Genomic DNA, 16651 nt, shown 5'->3' with positions numbered 1-16651 from the left:
ACTCAACCTGTGGGTGAACCATGTAATTTATGTGTTGTCATAATTATGTCCCGTTTTGTTCTCTATCACTTTTCTAATAATTCCTAGTATTTCATTTGCTTTTTGATCTGCTGCCTAGCAACAAGTTGATGTTATCATAGAACTGCACAGTCTTACTCCTCAGTGATAATAGCCTGCTCAAAGCCTCTCATTTCGTATAACAACATAGGACTGCTTTTTCCACTTGCATCACTTTGTTTTTAGCTGCAATGAACACATTTTACTGCATAATTACCGAATCTCACAAGGCCTTGCCCCCAGTTGTCTTCCCAATTAGCCCTTCTCCTTACTACCCTGAATACTTTGTATCACTAGCATAAGTTTTCCCCAACTGTCTGCCTGGTGGTTTTGGCCAGTTATTCATCCATGCACAACCAATTACTGACTTGATCAGGTTTGCCGACTCCTACAAAAACTACGAGAAATCTATAAAGCAAGACTTCACACTACAGAAAATTTATTTTATTACAATTGCTATTAATTTGTCTGGTAGAGATGACATGTTAACCTGCTTCTAGTTCTCAAGGTCCCCACAGAAATTGCGTTTTGGCAGCACAGATACACCTTCTAGTATTACAGAACTGAGAAATTGCACACCACTGTTAGAAATCCAGCTACTTTACTTTTAAATTTCCTCAGAGCTCTTAAGGAATACCAGTTAGTCCTGGTAATTTCTTTGTGCCCAACCTGCCCTTTTTTTGCTATAACTTCATTATTCCTTCAACTCCAGACAGTCTCTTTCCACGTGTCTCCCAACCAGGACCACAACTTGGGAACAGTTTCTTCTAGCTTTCTTGAGTTCTCTTTTTATATCCCAGTCATCAGTTGTCCTACAGACTAGTCAGCACATTTTCAGCCCTTTGTGTACTGGAAGAAAGACTTAATATGTTATGACTCCTTTCGGAATTCTCTTAGTTTGTCTTTAACAAACTTTCTCATTTTTACATTCTTCTACATAGCAAAATTTGGCTCAGCAGTGGTGAATTTGTGTACCTCCTCCCCCGCCCCGCCTTTTTGCTCCTGCAGAATATTAATATGGGAGAGAGTAAAACCTCACCCCACGATTAGTTAGAAGGATTCAAGAAACAAGAATTGTTCTTGGAACAGGCATAGCTAAGTACTGATCGACCAGAAAAATTGTTAGGACAATTCTTGACTGCATTTTGGATAGAGAATATTCCACCACCATCCAACTCAATACTGTTTTGACACAAAGTATTTGAGTGGGCTACATTTTAGTCGAAAGTCACATTAACAACCCTAAATTAATTTTTAAATAAATTGAGTGTTGCCTGACTTTTATTTCCACTGGGCAACCAAGAATCCAACAAAGAAAATGTAAATAAACAGCAGCTGTGTAAATCAAGTCACTTATTTTAGAAGCCTTGGCAGGCTGAGCTGTCGACAAGGGTACGTGTTTTAGCTTATATTCCTTTGTATTTGCAGTGTGCTTTAAAATCCTTTGAGTTACAATAGGCAATCTTAAAACCGTATAGCAGCTAAGGTTGTTGAGAGAAGTAGGTGCCGCACAACTTCTTTACTCCATATTGCTGAACATTTTAACTGAAGTTCCACAAACTGGACTTAATTCTGTAATCAGAACTATAAGTGTTACCCCAGAGTAACCCTTTGACTTTTTATTTTTGTCTATACTTTGCTAACTGCAGGGAAAAACTATCCCCCTACAGACCGAGGCAAATATATACCAACTTAAGGAGCTGTCACATGAGCAGTAAAAATGTATGCAAGTAATTTTAAGTCTGGGGTGACAGCATCAAAGCTAAGTGTACTTTTACACATTACACAGGATTCTCTTAAAAAAAGTGTCCAAGCCCAAGCTAATATTTCAAAAAACATCCACAAATCATCGTCAAATTGCATTTTTTTAATGCTTCTGTCTTTTGCTACTTTTTTTTTGAGGTGTCCAGCAATGAAACAGGTGTCGAGCAGCAATTTTAAAGAAGAGTAAATTACATGAACTCTAATCAATAGTCTGTATCCTGTTAGCAGACTCTAAAAGGTCAAATACAGTCAGTGAAAAGAGCCTTAACAAAGTATTAATAACACGCTCTAGAAGAATTTCCACTCCATGCTCATGAAACCTGAAACAAATGGTTACAAATCTGAAAGGGGAATCAAGTCTATGTTACCAATGGACTGGATGCTATGATTTCTTCATTAATATAAAGAGAAAAAGAGGCAGTGGTATTCATAAGTCCGTTTTAGGCTTATGACTGAGTTTTCAAAGTAACACTAAAGAGAGATATCCCAGACCTAACTCCAAAATCCCTTCAGCTCCTTTGCAGTTGAGCTGTTACTTTCTGGTCACCACTCAACTCCTGCCTAGCTACACTTACATACTAGCTGACTGCTACACTTACATAGTTTGAACATTACAGGAGACTACATCATTAACAAATTAAATACCTCAGCCAGTCATGGAGGATGGTAAAAGCCAATAAATCCATTTCCTAAAACAAAGGGTTTTTTTAATATTACTCCTTGCAGTAAAAAGAAAAAAAAGGCTGTCTTCAAGTATGAAAACTTTAACAGCAGCACTGATAGCGAGATCTTTTACATAATATTCAAAAAAGACATAAGTGAAAAAAATGTTTTCAACACCACATAAACAATATTAAAGCACTTTCACCAAGAACAGGAGATAGAAATAGTTTCATTTGTTTCTTATTTTGAGAATTAGTATTCAGATAAATCTAACCTGTACACCTTCACAATTATTTGGGCTACATGAGCTTTGTTATAAAAATCATACAGCCTCAAAATGTTGGTTCTAGTTATGACTACAGCTGAAGGAGACACTGAGGATAGTGCTATTGCTACATACCAACCTATCAGTCAGCAACTTTGTGCAACAATGCAACAAAATTCCATACTTAAACGCAGATACAAGCAGGACTGTTTTTGTTTAATCGCAGAGGGATTTTCTTTTTGTACAAGATCCAATGAGATCTTAGATTGAAAGGCAATTTCCAAAAAGGTTAATTTTAAACAAGCATCAATGCTATCATCACTATTATATCTCTGAAAAAAGCTACAAGGATTACATTATTTTCTTGGGCATGTGTTAAATCTAAAGACTGAACTTAATTATTGAAGTGTTAATTCCAGGATAAAAATCTTGCTCAAGACATAAATCTACTGACAGTCATTATAAATAATTTCATCTTTTCTATGTTTTCACTACATCCACTTCAAAAATGAGCATAAAGGGGAAAGTTCTGTTCACAGAGTAATTCAAATGACTTACTTTCACAGTATGAATTTCCACCCCATGCTTAAAACAGGCGCAACAGACGAGTGCCATCAAAAGATCCCAAGTCCAGAGGACAAATAACGTTAAGTTCCATCAGGATTTCAAAATTATTGTAACCTATCTCCTCATTTCATTCAAGAGCTTACTCTGCAACATCTATTGTTACAGATAAAATTTAAATACTATGGTGAAATCCATTTCTATAATAAATATGGCTTTATTATCTATAAATAAATGAATAACTGACCCTTGAACTGAAAGTCTTTTAGTAGTACAAAAAATGACAGCATAATGGCAATTTTAACAGGAGTTAAATGCTCTGGGGAAAAAAAAAAATCATCACATTTATACATTATTGCTATACTATTCTTACAAGTAATACAGAGTAAAATTGTCTGCCTGAAATATTTTGTATTGCTAAATATGTAGTTTGCGCTTCCTATGACTGGATTTGTTTAACTGTGCGCCTTCCATGAAATTAAACACAGTCTCTTTTTAGTACCCTAACTGCATGAACACACTCTTCTTCCCAGCAAAGATTTAGCAAAATACAGTATTGACAAAACACTGGATTTTTGCCAGGCCATGCGACATAATACGTAGTATCCCTGTCAGCTAGCAGACATGATCATAAAACACAATATACAGTCACATTCAAAATTTCAAGTCCTTCCCTTCAGACATGACTGAACTTCTTGGTGCTTCTACTCTGCTCAAAATGAGCAGAACCCAAAGACCTATTTTCTTGTGCAAATAAATCTGAGCTACACAGGCCTCATACAGTAGGGTGGCTACATGGACACTTTCTAGAAAAAACGCACATCAGATGAGCACACACCTGGCTTCTGGGGCTTCATGTTGTACAGATGCATTAAGAGTGAAGAGCTGTCCGAAAATAGCTGACTTCCATCACACAAGTCCTACCACCCTAAGCTGGTGATGCCTGCTAACAAAACTCACCATTGTCCTCTCCTCAGTCAAGTGTCCGTACTCCCAAATGAACAACTGAAAACTCTTTTCTGTTGACAAGAAATACAGGCTTCTAACTCAAGAGACCTCCTTGGGAGACTCTTTCTTTAAGGAATCCAAGCATCGTTGTACCACATCATCATATTACTCCCAGTACTTTACTTTGGACTTCAGCTACTTTCTTTTGGGCATGACAATATTCCATCTCCCATCTAGGCTGGGTAGTAACAAGGCTGGGATTAGAAGCAGAGAAAGCTCTATTCACAGTTCTTTTCCCTTCCCCTCAAGGAATTAATGCTTGTCATGAGACTGATCCAGTTGCTGCTGCAGAGTTAGAGATTCAGCAATGAACAATGTAGGAGGATATGGCTTACAACCATGATGACTACTGTTTCTGCATTCCAGTCAGCCACGAACAGCTTCAGACACCAAACTGTACCAGCTGCTTCCACAGATGGTTCATATATACCACACGGTGTGGAGGGAGGGAGTCACACAAACACCAGAAACTTGTGAGGAAAGCAGGTATGCAGCTTTGTCTATTGGTCCTGGGCTTTGAGATTCCATTCCATTGAATTATCACAACACTTCTGGACCATAAGAGTGTCTTCAGGTTCAAGAGAGACAGATGCGCACTGTTTTTCCTTTAGTTGTGTACATCACCAGCTGGGATTAGGAGGCCCCCGACTTGTCACCTTGCCCCTCTACCCACTAAATGCTTCATAACTACATCTTTTCCAAGTATCAATATATGGTGGTATATTGATAAAATATAAAAAACAAGCAAGCCCTCAATCTGCAGGCACTAACCTCACGTCACCTTCAATTGCTACAGCACCATCAGCCTTACTCTCAGAAAGGGAGGACTTCCACTTCTTGTTTCAGTGTTGTGCAGGATCGGTTGCCCATTACAGCGGATGCATGCAAAGGCTTTATTGAGTGGTTCAAATGGATGGATTTCATCCGCCCATGAAACAGAAGCCTGGTGCCATCAAGTCATGACACAAGGCAAAAAGTTATAGTGAGGACCATCAGATGACCACACTGAGCTCCACCAATTTAAGGCAGCTTTTAACACTCTCATTTGCACAGCCTTTTCAAGCACCACAACTGGCAGCCTCATGCACTTACACAAAGTAGGATGCAACCTTTACAGGCCAAACTTTCCAAGTCTTCCTGATAGAAAACTCTGAACTATTGAACTGCTTGAGACCACCCTGGTACAATCGCTCTCTTGGTAAATGTTATACCAACAGTTGTGATGGCTGCTGTTGCTTCAGCAACCTCAGTAACACTTCAATGCCCATTCTGCATGCAGCTGTGGTACCAGTAGTCATTCTCTGCCCTGTATAAGCTAATGGCTTTGCCAACCATGCAGTGAGGGGAAAAAGATGATGTTGGACTTGACCTCTCAGAAATTCTTCCCCTAAATACGTATTTAATTAACTAAAAAATATAGTAAGCTTAATGACCTCAAAAGAGACGATTGAACCCTACTGGTCTTTCTTTTTGCCTTCATTCTGAAAAGAGGCACCACTAATTGTTTAAATCACTCCCAAGTCACCCCACAAAGGTGAAGAAGTTATCTCTCTCCTACAGGTTCTTCAGCAAAAATCAATGTCAACTAAGGGTACCATTGACAAAATAACCAAGTAAGAATAATCTGCTGCAAGATCTATTTGTGTTTTTTTTTTTTTTAAATTATAATTGTTCACTTAATTGCCAATTCACAAAATTCAGTGAGCTCTTAAGACAAATTAGATGTTCTACTGTAAAGAAATTTCCACCATACTGTGTTTAACTGCTTTAACTGAAGTTTTGTATTATACACAGTAGCAAGATGCTGTAATTATTTGAAAGCACACATGCTTCAGGCAGAAAATACCATTCTTGAACTTGCAAGTTTGTCACACTGAATTGGGAAAAATTGCTGGAACTTTTATCAGCTGTGAAACTGGAACAACTGACACATTTCAGCTGAATATATAGAACTGAACAGAAGTAGTAGTTACTAGGCTAACTAGAAGTGAACAGCTTTTACTCAGTAGCAGTCCTTTAATGAAGAAGGTTAACGGAAAAGCTGCCACTGTTTGGCAACTATACTAAGAACTAGTTAGCTGGTAATCATAAGTGGGAAGGAAAGGTTACAGGGGAAGTGCCCAAGCGGCGTATTTTTAAGTGCATTAAGGTGGCTCTTTCAACTCTCAGCTAACTTTGCTTTTAATTAAAGTTTTAGTTCACGTACACAAGGTTAAGAGGGAATTGCTGGTTTATATGTTTTGTTCTCTCATAATCCCTTCTCTACCCTTCTCTGCAGAGCATTCTGGAACATCTCAGCTATAAAAGAGAGCATAAAAAAATCCTAACATTCTGTATTGTAGAACTGTCCTAGCTTGCGGGAATAATAAAATTGCAGTAAGCAAACAGAACAGCCTAGAGTGATATTTCTGCAGATCTTGTAAGACATCCTTCTTGTGTTTCCCAAATTATTGATACAGGACACTACTTTTTTTCTAGCAATCCAAATAGACACTTAAAATTACTTCTACAGTGTCAATATCAATTGAACCAAGAAAATACTTAAAACTCCATCTGTTTCTTTTCTCCCAGTCTCTTTTCTCCAATTGTTTCTCTAGCAGCTGAAAACCCAGACTCTATTTCTTCTTTTGGGAGAGATGTTTCAGCTTAAAAGAAAGAATTAGAGAAATCAGCATAGGACTTGTTCTGTTGCAAGCAGTATTAGGTGACAAAAAGCAGTAAATTTACTACAAAAAGAGTAAATTCAGGACTTTTCATAAACCTTGATGTTTGAGTTTAATCAGAGCAATAGCAACAGATAACACACAAAAAAAGGAAAATTTATTAATAATGGAAAAAGAAACAGGTTTTCCTCAAGTAAATTGCCATCCCTTGGACAGGAATCAATGCACCAAGAACTCCGAAACCTGAAGATTCAAGAGCAGAATCAGACCTTCCCAAGCTCAAGAGAAGTTTTGAAATATGTGTTTGGATTTGTTAGTATGTTTTGACTGGATTCTATTACTGGATTCTATATAAAGGAATAATATACATACAAGGTACCCTGAAATCAGTTTGGTACAGAATGTACAATATTCAGGACAGTACCTCCGGCTTCAGATACATGCTTCCACAAGGGATGGATGACACCATCACTAGAAATCCCAGACATGCCTTGACTCTGTCTTTCAGTTAATGCTGCTGTTAAACAATGTTTTACCAGTGGCTTCTATTCAGTCTGTGTTCAGCTTTCTCAGCTGATTAGGCTTCCAGTATTCCCCTTCAGAGACTGCAGAATAACCTCTTTAAATATCACTCATTACTAAAACATTCTTCCCCTTGATAAGCTGAATAAAACTCTTTATCTTAATTCTTCTATACTGCTAGTAGGTAATATCCATGCATAATCCTAAATATATTTTGACAACATTCAGATATTGTTATCGTCTTTAAACTACATAAAACATATCATACAACAACAAAAAAGTAATTAAAACAAAAAAAGGCACAGTTCAGGTCTGAAGTGTGCACTTTATTTCTGACAAGCTTTTACATATACAGCAGTTTCAACAACATTTTTCTGGTAGACTCCTGATTTACTTTTTGATTACTACAATAACTATTACAATAGGATACTTCATCAAAAGCAAACAGCTGAAACTGATCTTATGCATGGCAAAATACATTCCAATGGCTATCATTGGAAACCATGGTCTGTAAAAATATCAGCCCAAATTCTTCTTTTTACCATTTCCAATTTCTGTCTTTTATAAATCAATTTCTTTTGAATAATACTGACAAACTTAAGAGGTCAAACAACAAGGAAAGATAAAGGGGCATCACTGCCTCCATTTAGGCAGAGGTGTAATTTCCTTCCTGCATGTAGGCCAACAAGTGAGATCCCATAGAGGAAGAATATTACATACATGTCAGAGTGCTTGCAGGGCTATAGACCTAAGTTTTCATATTGCAAGGAATTTCACAAAGTCTGATGTGCTGCTCAAACAATTCTCCTTGCTTAGATGGCAAGAGATTCAAATTTCCAAAATACGTATTTGTGACCCATGGCATCTTTTGAAAAACTTCCCTTATCAGAAATCATTATATCCAGTGATATACCTATCCTAAGAAGGTAAAGTTGTTCTGTTAGATATAACGGTAAAATAGTAAGTTTATCAGGACATCTTGCTTTTTTTATTAGTATTTAAAAGAAATAGGAATACTGAAAATATTCTAGTTGAGTCTACCCCAGGGAAATAACAATGGATGATTTGACCCCAAGCACATCTTATTTATAGGCATGCTTGCATATACATATATTAATATAGAGACAGGTAACCACACATGTTTATGAGACCTGATTATATTGATATAACAGACTGGGTATAAACAGACCAGTCAATCAGAAAAGATCACATTAAACAAGGAACTACACATAAGGCCTGTCATCAGGTGCTCAAAGTCTCCAACTTAATTTACATAAATGGAAATTGAAAGACAAGTAAACAGCCTCAGGGTTTGCAATGAAAAGAATACTATAAATATGACCATGTATGTACATGACAAGAAACACACAGTGAGAGCTACAGTAATCTCACATACATACTTTTGTTCTTAACACCTAGGATGATGAAATTGCATTTCTAGCAGAGATTCTGTGTACAAAGTAAAGACAGTTATAAGATTGCCTTAAGTTAGGCTGTCAGAAACTATGCACTGAAGAGCGCACCAAACAAAGAAGTGCTGGCTGACATGGTTATTCAGACATTTGTAATAGATGCATTGGAAGTAAGATGGTAATGGGGCTGACCTTTTGCACCTTTACCATCTATCTTGACTTTGCCAGCCTACACACCGACCTCTTGCAAGTACTGCATTCATCATACTAAAAAATTATTAAACAGCCATTCTGGGGAGGGGAGTGGCTCTTGGAAAATTATGTAAGCAATCATGCATCTGGTGATGTCTTGATCTAAACCATTGTTAATATAGCCAAGTATCACATTGCATTTTTCTTTGATTAAAATCTATTAGGAAAAATGCAATTGATGTATATTTAGTTTTACACTCCTAAGTTTTTAATCACACAGCTGACACTTTGTGAGAAGTCAAACCATGCAATTCATTAGTTATCCAATAAAACTAATCGTTAGTTCTTCATTATTTGTTCACTTTGAACTCACATTGAGGACTCTCAAGTACAGCAATTTATCACCTGTACCCTGATGTGCTCGCTATAAAGTTAAAATAAAGCATAATGGTAAAACCATGCAGAGAAAGGTTTCTCTTACGTACGCCTCATGCTGCAAGATTGATCTCCTGTAGTCATGCCAATAACTGGAGTCATGAAACAGTGTCCAAAGGATAAGGTTTAAAAAGATTTAAACTTTTTTTAGTGTTTAGGTTGAAAGGAGTGCATCTTTACTTTGGAAGCATCTAGCTTCCAAGGAGTGCATCTACCTCTGGGTAGAGGTATTACTATTAAGCTAGTGCTATTACACTCAAACTGGAAAGCCAAAAAATTAAATGCAGTCCATTAGATGCTACATGCACAAAAAACTCACTCCAGCTTTTGGAGGAAAATTACATATTTAAAGCTTTATGAACTAAGCATTTGACATCAAGTCTAATCAGAGGCTCTCTTTATTGAGTTCAACATGCTTCAAAGCCTTAGAAAGCAAAATTTGGAAGCAAGCAGAAATCCTATAGAATCACATATGGGTAGTCACTGAGAAGTTAAAAGTATATCTGTATTCTGACTTATTGACATGCCTCTCTTTCAACCAAGTATGTCTCAACGCGAAGCATCTGTGTTCCCCCTCAAAACACACAACTGTCTTTCTGTCATAAGTCAGCCTATTTTGACCACTAGGCAAAAGCAGCACATACAGGTATTATGAAATTAGGGTCGATTCATCTGCCTGTTCAGAGATACAACTCATCTCGGTGCTAAAGAGCTTTTCATCCGATAGCTTCATTTCCTTCCCGAAAGTATTTAATTAGTTTTCATTCTTTGACATTTTCTCTTTGGAAGAAAAAGTGGTGTTTGGAATAAAATGCTATAAAAATGGCTGAACAAGGAGATGCTAGTCCTCTATTAGACCTAGTATGCCTAATGCCTGTTTGGGATGCTCTTACATGGAATTAAAGACATGGGTTTACACATGTTTCAGGCAGAAAGGAGATCAGAGCCTAGGCCTCCTCTGAATTCTTCCAGCTCTGCAACCACATTTTTATTTCATGAAGAATCTACGTATCTAACTTTGTACTTTCCTGTTGCGATGGACACCAGACTAGTTTATTTTAAGAAGGTCACTACCTGGGCTCAAGCTCACAAGCAGTCAACTTGCTCTTGAACAGCACAGGCCTTTTGAGGAGAGATTGCAGGTTGGTAAGTATTATTCTCAATATTCAAAAATGTGCCCAGATCTAACTGGTTACTAGAGAAACACAAAATCTTTTGTTCATCAGAACTAACATTTCACATTGGGAATGACTCTCTAATGTGTCCTATACACCCCCATCCTGCAGTCTTGCACAGGAAAATGCCAAGGACAGGTCCCTCACTTAATACCCTACTTGTTTGCTTCCCCTAACCTAGACTCATATTTAAGCTCATTTTTAGAATACAAGTGGAATTATGTTTATCTAGTACAGAGGGTTGAACTCCATCATGAAAGAAAACTTACTGAAAAGGAAAGGAAGCATGGTAGTGATCACAGTAGAGCTACCTTCAAAACTTGTTATATTTATGAGAAGTGTTATGTTGTACTTGATTGTAGTGAGCTTATTTTCTCTCAAAACCATAGTCCAGGTACACAAAACAGGAGTCAGGCAACAAGTCAAATACATCTTTCTTAAGTATTTCAGAAGGGAAACACTTTTTCTTGGCTTTCGTCTTTCCCCAAAAGTTTCTTAGAAAACCTGAGGTCTAACACACATCTGAAATAACATCATAATGATGCTTTCAAAACACAAGCTAAATAGTCACACTCCTGGTTTATTGCAAACCAGTTTGAATCCTTAATAAGTGGTTAATGAATTCAACCAGGATCCTCCATTTGGTACTAAACAGTAGCTTCTGTTGATACACTACTGAATTGTGTATATAGTGTGTCTACTTTATAGACAAATCCCATTTTAACTCACTGGGATGTCTTTTTTTTTTTTTTTCAAATTAAAAATAATATAATTATCTTTTGGCCAGAAGTAATGGAAACTATTAAGTGTATGGGTACTGAAGTGAATGGAGAAGTTTAGTGCTGTTCTAAGTCCAAAAGCCATCCATTCTCTTCAGATAGACAAATCTTTCTGATTTTCTTTTTATGTCACCAAACTTTGAGAAAGTGAAGTTTAAATTGTATTGCAGAAGAGTAATTAGTAAAAAATACATCATGTACAGGCATCTCCTCATGTGTCTTATTGCCCATTTTTTCCATAAGTATAAATTGGCTCAGCTGTAAAGCTGTCAATTTGCACTTAATCCAAAGCTGATCAAACATCCAGACAAGTATAAATACATAGTACTGAGTCACGAAGTAATGATTTACAGAATTCTTTTTCCCATTTTTCCTAGTTATATTGTCTTTATTGTGGATTCCTGAATTTCACTGGTGGCTTTAAATATTTCAAAGATTGTCTTATTAACATTTATAAGTAATAACAATAGCATCAGTAATAAAAATCAATGCATACAAGAAGTGACTCACTAGCTTGTTGATGGTGCTCTTCACTTTGGAACGGGCTGAATTTATAAGTAGACATTTTGCTTTTCAATAACAAAGTCAGAACATTGTCCAGCTTCTCTACAGAAGAAAATTTAAAAGTCTGCTTAAAACAAAAAAGAAAAAAAAAAAAGAAAAAAAATTAGTGCATTTGTTACATATGTATTTTTAACTTTATCCTCAGAGTGCTCATAAATCATATTACTCAAAACAGTATCATTACAAACTCACTCTTAGTAAGAGCAGCATAGTTTTTGAAAGCTACAGAAGAGATATTCTAATATAGAAGGATCATGATAACACAATCCAATTGAAGAGAAACAGGTATTATAACTTATGAAGTTCAGCCATGACTAAAAACTTCTGGATGAAAGGTAAGGACAGGAAGATTTGTGTTTATTGACTCTTGATTTAGCTACAACAATGCAGTGTAATAACCAGGAACTCATCTGACAGATGTGAGGTGCCAATAAATCCAAGGTCTTACTACAGCAGTAATTCAGGATGAGTTTAAAGACTACATTAGCTCTCTGTTACCCACAACCTTTACATTAAGATTGTATACTTTGCTAGGTAGGAAACAGCTTCAGCCAAGGCATAACATTGCTGACAGATTAAGAAACTGATAGCAACCAGTAAGATTAGATTCCTACTAAATACACAGCCTTTAGACAAGGGAAGTCCTCACTGACTGCCATGAGATCTTTTTTTGATTGCCTCTTTCTGGACAGAAGGCCAAGATCTATTCCTAACGAGTCTCAAAGTAGTCACAATCAAGTGTTTCTTTGCTTGGCGTGACAAGAGAAGCATGACTACAGAGATTTGAACAGTAAGCATATTTTACACTGAGTACTACAACACTAGTCCAGTCTGTGCTGCACTGGGCACCAAAAGGAGCTCAGCCACAGCAGGAGGAGTTGGTTTACCCTGCTCAGATGTCAGCAGCCCTGTGTTGCCTTCCCATAGCTGAACTGTTTCTGGTCAAGACAATTCTGGGATCACTAACAGGGAACATCTTCACACACACTAGGCATATGAACTTAAAAAGAAACTCTGTGACTGACATGCTGACAAGAACAAACCAGAGGGGTCTACTGATGAAACATCAAGTTTAGTTCCCAAGGCTGTTAAAAGTGAGTAAGAAAATAAGTGTGACATGATCAGAAAATGTTGAGTACACAGGCAGGATATAATTTTCATCTGAGTCTTACAGGAATGACCCAGAATTAGAAAACAAGCTTGTGCAGGTAGGGAGCTACCAATAATAAAATACTATTGTTTATTTTCCCCATAATTAATACTGGCCCTTCCAGTATTGATTATGATGCATAAAAAACATTATATTTAGTAACTTGTGACCTATTTCTTTCTATAATTCACCCTTTCTGTACTGTCACATTACATTCTCTGTATTTGTTATTCAATAATTACGAATACATAATTTAGTCCTCAATAACCAAAGCAATAAGCATTAAAAAAGAGACTCCCCCTAGAGAAAAAAATCTTAAAGGCTTGTTCTAGAATAAAGATCTAACTTGAGCACCAGACTTACAGCATGAATTGAGAAAGGATATGCAAAACCTCCCTAATATCTACCAAAAAACCTTCCCATTAACATGAATAACCACATTATATTTAAAAATCATTAAGAGGAATAACATTAAAATTCAGTTAGTAAACCATGCTATTTTCTCTTATTCCAAGAAGTTCTTCTTAGATATGGTATCATCATTGGTACTACCTTAACAGAGTTCAATCTAGAGTAGGACAAAAATAAGTAATAACACAGGAACTAGCTCCAATGACTGTATATTCAGATATTGTGCCATGAAGAAAGAGGCCCAAAACCACCGGTATTAACTGAAGCAACAATATAGCAGAAATTCTACTATATAGAAAATAAACATATAGGTGGGCTTCTAGACAAACTAAACCTGAAGTATATTTTTAATTTCCATTTAAAATGGCAGGGACACCCCTTACACATTTTGCTACCTATCTAGCCCTCTCTGTTCAAAAGAAAATGAACAAACATAGAAAAAACACCCCACCAACACCTGCCTCATCATCTGTCCTGAAATGCCCGAGGAGCAATTTCAGAAAGAATCCATTTCAGACTGTCTTGTATATCAAAGCCACATAAACACCCCACAGTCTCTTTTCAGCAAGCACTCAGGGTAAGCTTGCCTACAAAGCTCCTCTGCTTTCTAATATGAACTGAGGCAGGAACCCTTCTTTCTCCCTTTTATTCAGGCAGAATGTATAGCTCTTACTTTGCACTCAGACAACCAAATTTACATGGGATAAAACAATGTTTCACAATCTGAGATGGAGCAAGTTCTTGAAGAGTGCACAACGTCAGGTACTTGCAGCAAAATTTTCAAGGCTATAAACAGTTGCATGGCTTAATCACATTAGGCTAGCTCTATTTTTACAAGCTTCTGAGACAAAAGTTAGGCTGTGTGATCTCCCAAAGGAAACATTAAATTAGAGCTAAACTTCTTATGCTGTAACAGGCTTGCCTTCCAATGACCAGCCTATCCATTTCTATGGTTTCCAAGTCAGGCACAATACACTTCTTATACAGAGTTACCAGTGCAATTTGCTTCAAGTTTTCCACCTCACATTTTTTCCTCTTACTCCAGGGATCTAAAATATGAAGCAATGATTTAACAAGCTATCTTGTGAACTAAACCATAACAAGTAGCTTTGTTCTGCTACTCTACAACAAAGACACAGTAGGAAAATCTAGTTTAGTTATTTAAAAAAAAAAAAGTCTACGTTAATGTCTTTTATCTCACATACAGGAAGGCCTGTTTCAGTACTTATGTGAAGATAACAGCAGAAATAACAGTGAAACAGAACTAGCAATAGGACCACTCCATACTAACAAAAAGGTCACCTCTCGCAAGAAGTAATTCAGTTTACAGACTTTTACTTTACTGCCCATTCCTGCTCCAGAACACTCACAGACTTTAAATATGCTGCGTTTACATATTTTGATATACCCTACACAGGTCTCTATAGAGATTTCTTCCCAAGAAATCCCACCAACACTACACACCTAAAGTTCATGCTGAAGGTCCACCAAATCAAACAGAAGCAGAACTGTATTTAAAGCTAAGCACACTGCAAGAGAACACTGAGCCAGTCAGGAGTTTGAGAAAGCCCACACTTTATCTGAATAAAGATTTAAAACACGACAGAAAAGAAGTAAAAGCACTACTTTCTTTCTGTGTTCTTGCAGGCAAGTTCTTTTGAGGAGTTGCTCAGAATTAAGCTAATGAGTTTGTAGGCAATTCTTCCCATGCTTTCTGAAGCTGAACCAGTTGCTCTCTGCTTCACCCTTCAATCTTGATCCTTCTGCAAGTGCTACCACCTGCCCCAGAGCTCATCACCAGCAGCTTGCCCTTGCTCAGTACCACCTCCCCATGTGTACACACTACCTCCATTCTCTCACCCCCTTTTCAGAGCAACAGGACACAGCTGTGAACAACAGAGAAGCCCCATGCCCTGACCATCACAGCCGGGCTTCCAAAAACATCCTTGAAAAAGGAAAAGACCAAGCACATATTTTGCTACTTTTGTGAATGAGATGACCTACATTCTTTAATAACTGCTAACAAAGCCCTGAAAATGTGTGCTACTGAAAGACAGCATACACAGACAGTAAATTAACATATTTCTCACTGGCTTTAGCAGTACTAACAAGGTTACATTTACATAAAGATGAACTTCTTCAGTAGTTCTTACATATAAGACACTACTTTATATGCACTTCAATATCTAGATTACTTCTGCCAAAGAGAATGGGCTCGGCTTAAAAATCACTTAGGCATTTCTGACAATTTTATCCAGTGATAGAATATGGAGAGGTTTCATGCTTAGAAGAAAAGAAAAAAAACATTTTAAAATAACAGCTGCTGATGCAGCTTAGAAGATTGAAATATTAAAAACAGTTTCAAAGGAAGTTATCTCTGGGGATCAGGTAATATCACCACATAATTCACACAGCTATTTCTTACAAGTTTTCATAGAAAAGGCTGCAGTTTATTTTCATTCTTCTTTTTCAATATATACTGTAACTGGAATCCTGATTGATGACTGATAAAAACTTCCTTTAAGATACCAAGTCTCTCAGAATCATAGGAGTATTATTCAAGCAAAGTTTTTCACAAAGACTTCCTGAATCTCTCTAGATATTCTGTGTCACTTTAACATCAACCTATCAATTTCAGTAATAAGGATATGACCTTAGTTTCAATTTTTTTTAAAAACCTAAGAAATCTGTACCAGGAAACCCCAACACTAAGTAATTGAATCAATAGCTGTATTTCGTAGAAAGTCTTAGAGAGAAATCTATGCAGCACGTAAATCCAGCAGAATGCTGAAATGAGAAGTTGATGAAAAGTAAAAAATGAAATATGAAAAAATTTAATTATGAATTATAAGAACCTTAAAATCAGTCTGTACACCAGGTTACTGTAAGAACACAACCTCCCTAAAGAGAGTTTCTTTAATAGAGAATTATATGAAAGTGAGAGAACAAAAAAATTCATGGCCTTTAGCCAACACCCATCCTCATATATTCTGATAGCAAGTTCATTCAGCATTATGATTCCATTAT

The 16651-nt window shown here is 36.8% G+C and overlaps 1 protein-coding gene across 2 annotated transcripts in view; it reads right to left on the bottom strand.

The window, feature by feature from the left end:
• The window catches only part of BANK1 (B cell scaffold protein with ankyrin repeats 1), a 144861-nt gene that overhangs the window by 98403 nt on the left and 29807 nt on the right, over positions 1 to 16651 (bottom strand). For both annotated transcript variants that reach the window (XM_068403714.1, XM_068403715.1), the window contains exon 7: positions 12010 to 12127. In XM_068403714.1, the coding sequence (XP_068259815.1) occupies positions 12010 to 12127 (118 nt within the window). The remainder of the gene's footprint in view (positions 1 to 12009; positions 12128 to 16651) is intronic.

This window comes from Nyctibius grandis, chromosome 6 (genome assembly GCF_013368605.1).
Source record: "Nyctibius grandis isolate bNycGra1 chromosome 6, bNycGra1.pri, whole genome shotgun sequence".
Classification (NCBI taxonomy): domain Eukaryota; kingdom Metazoa; phylum Chordata; class Aves; order Nyctibiiformes; family Nyctibiidae; genus Nyctibius; species Nyctibius grandis.
This window is presented reverse-complemented; position numbering and strand designations above follow the sequence as displayed.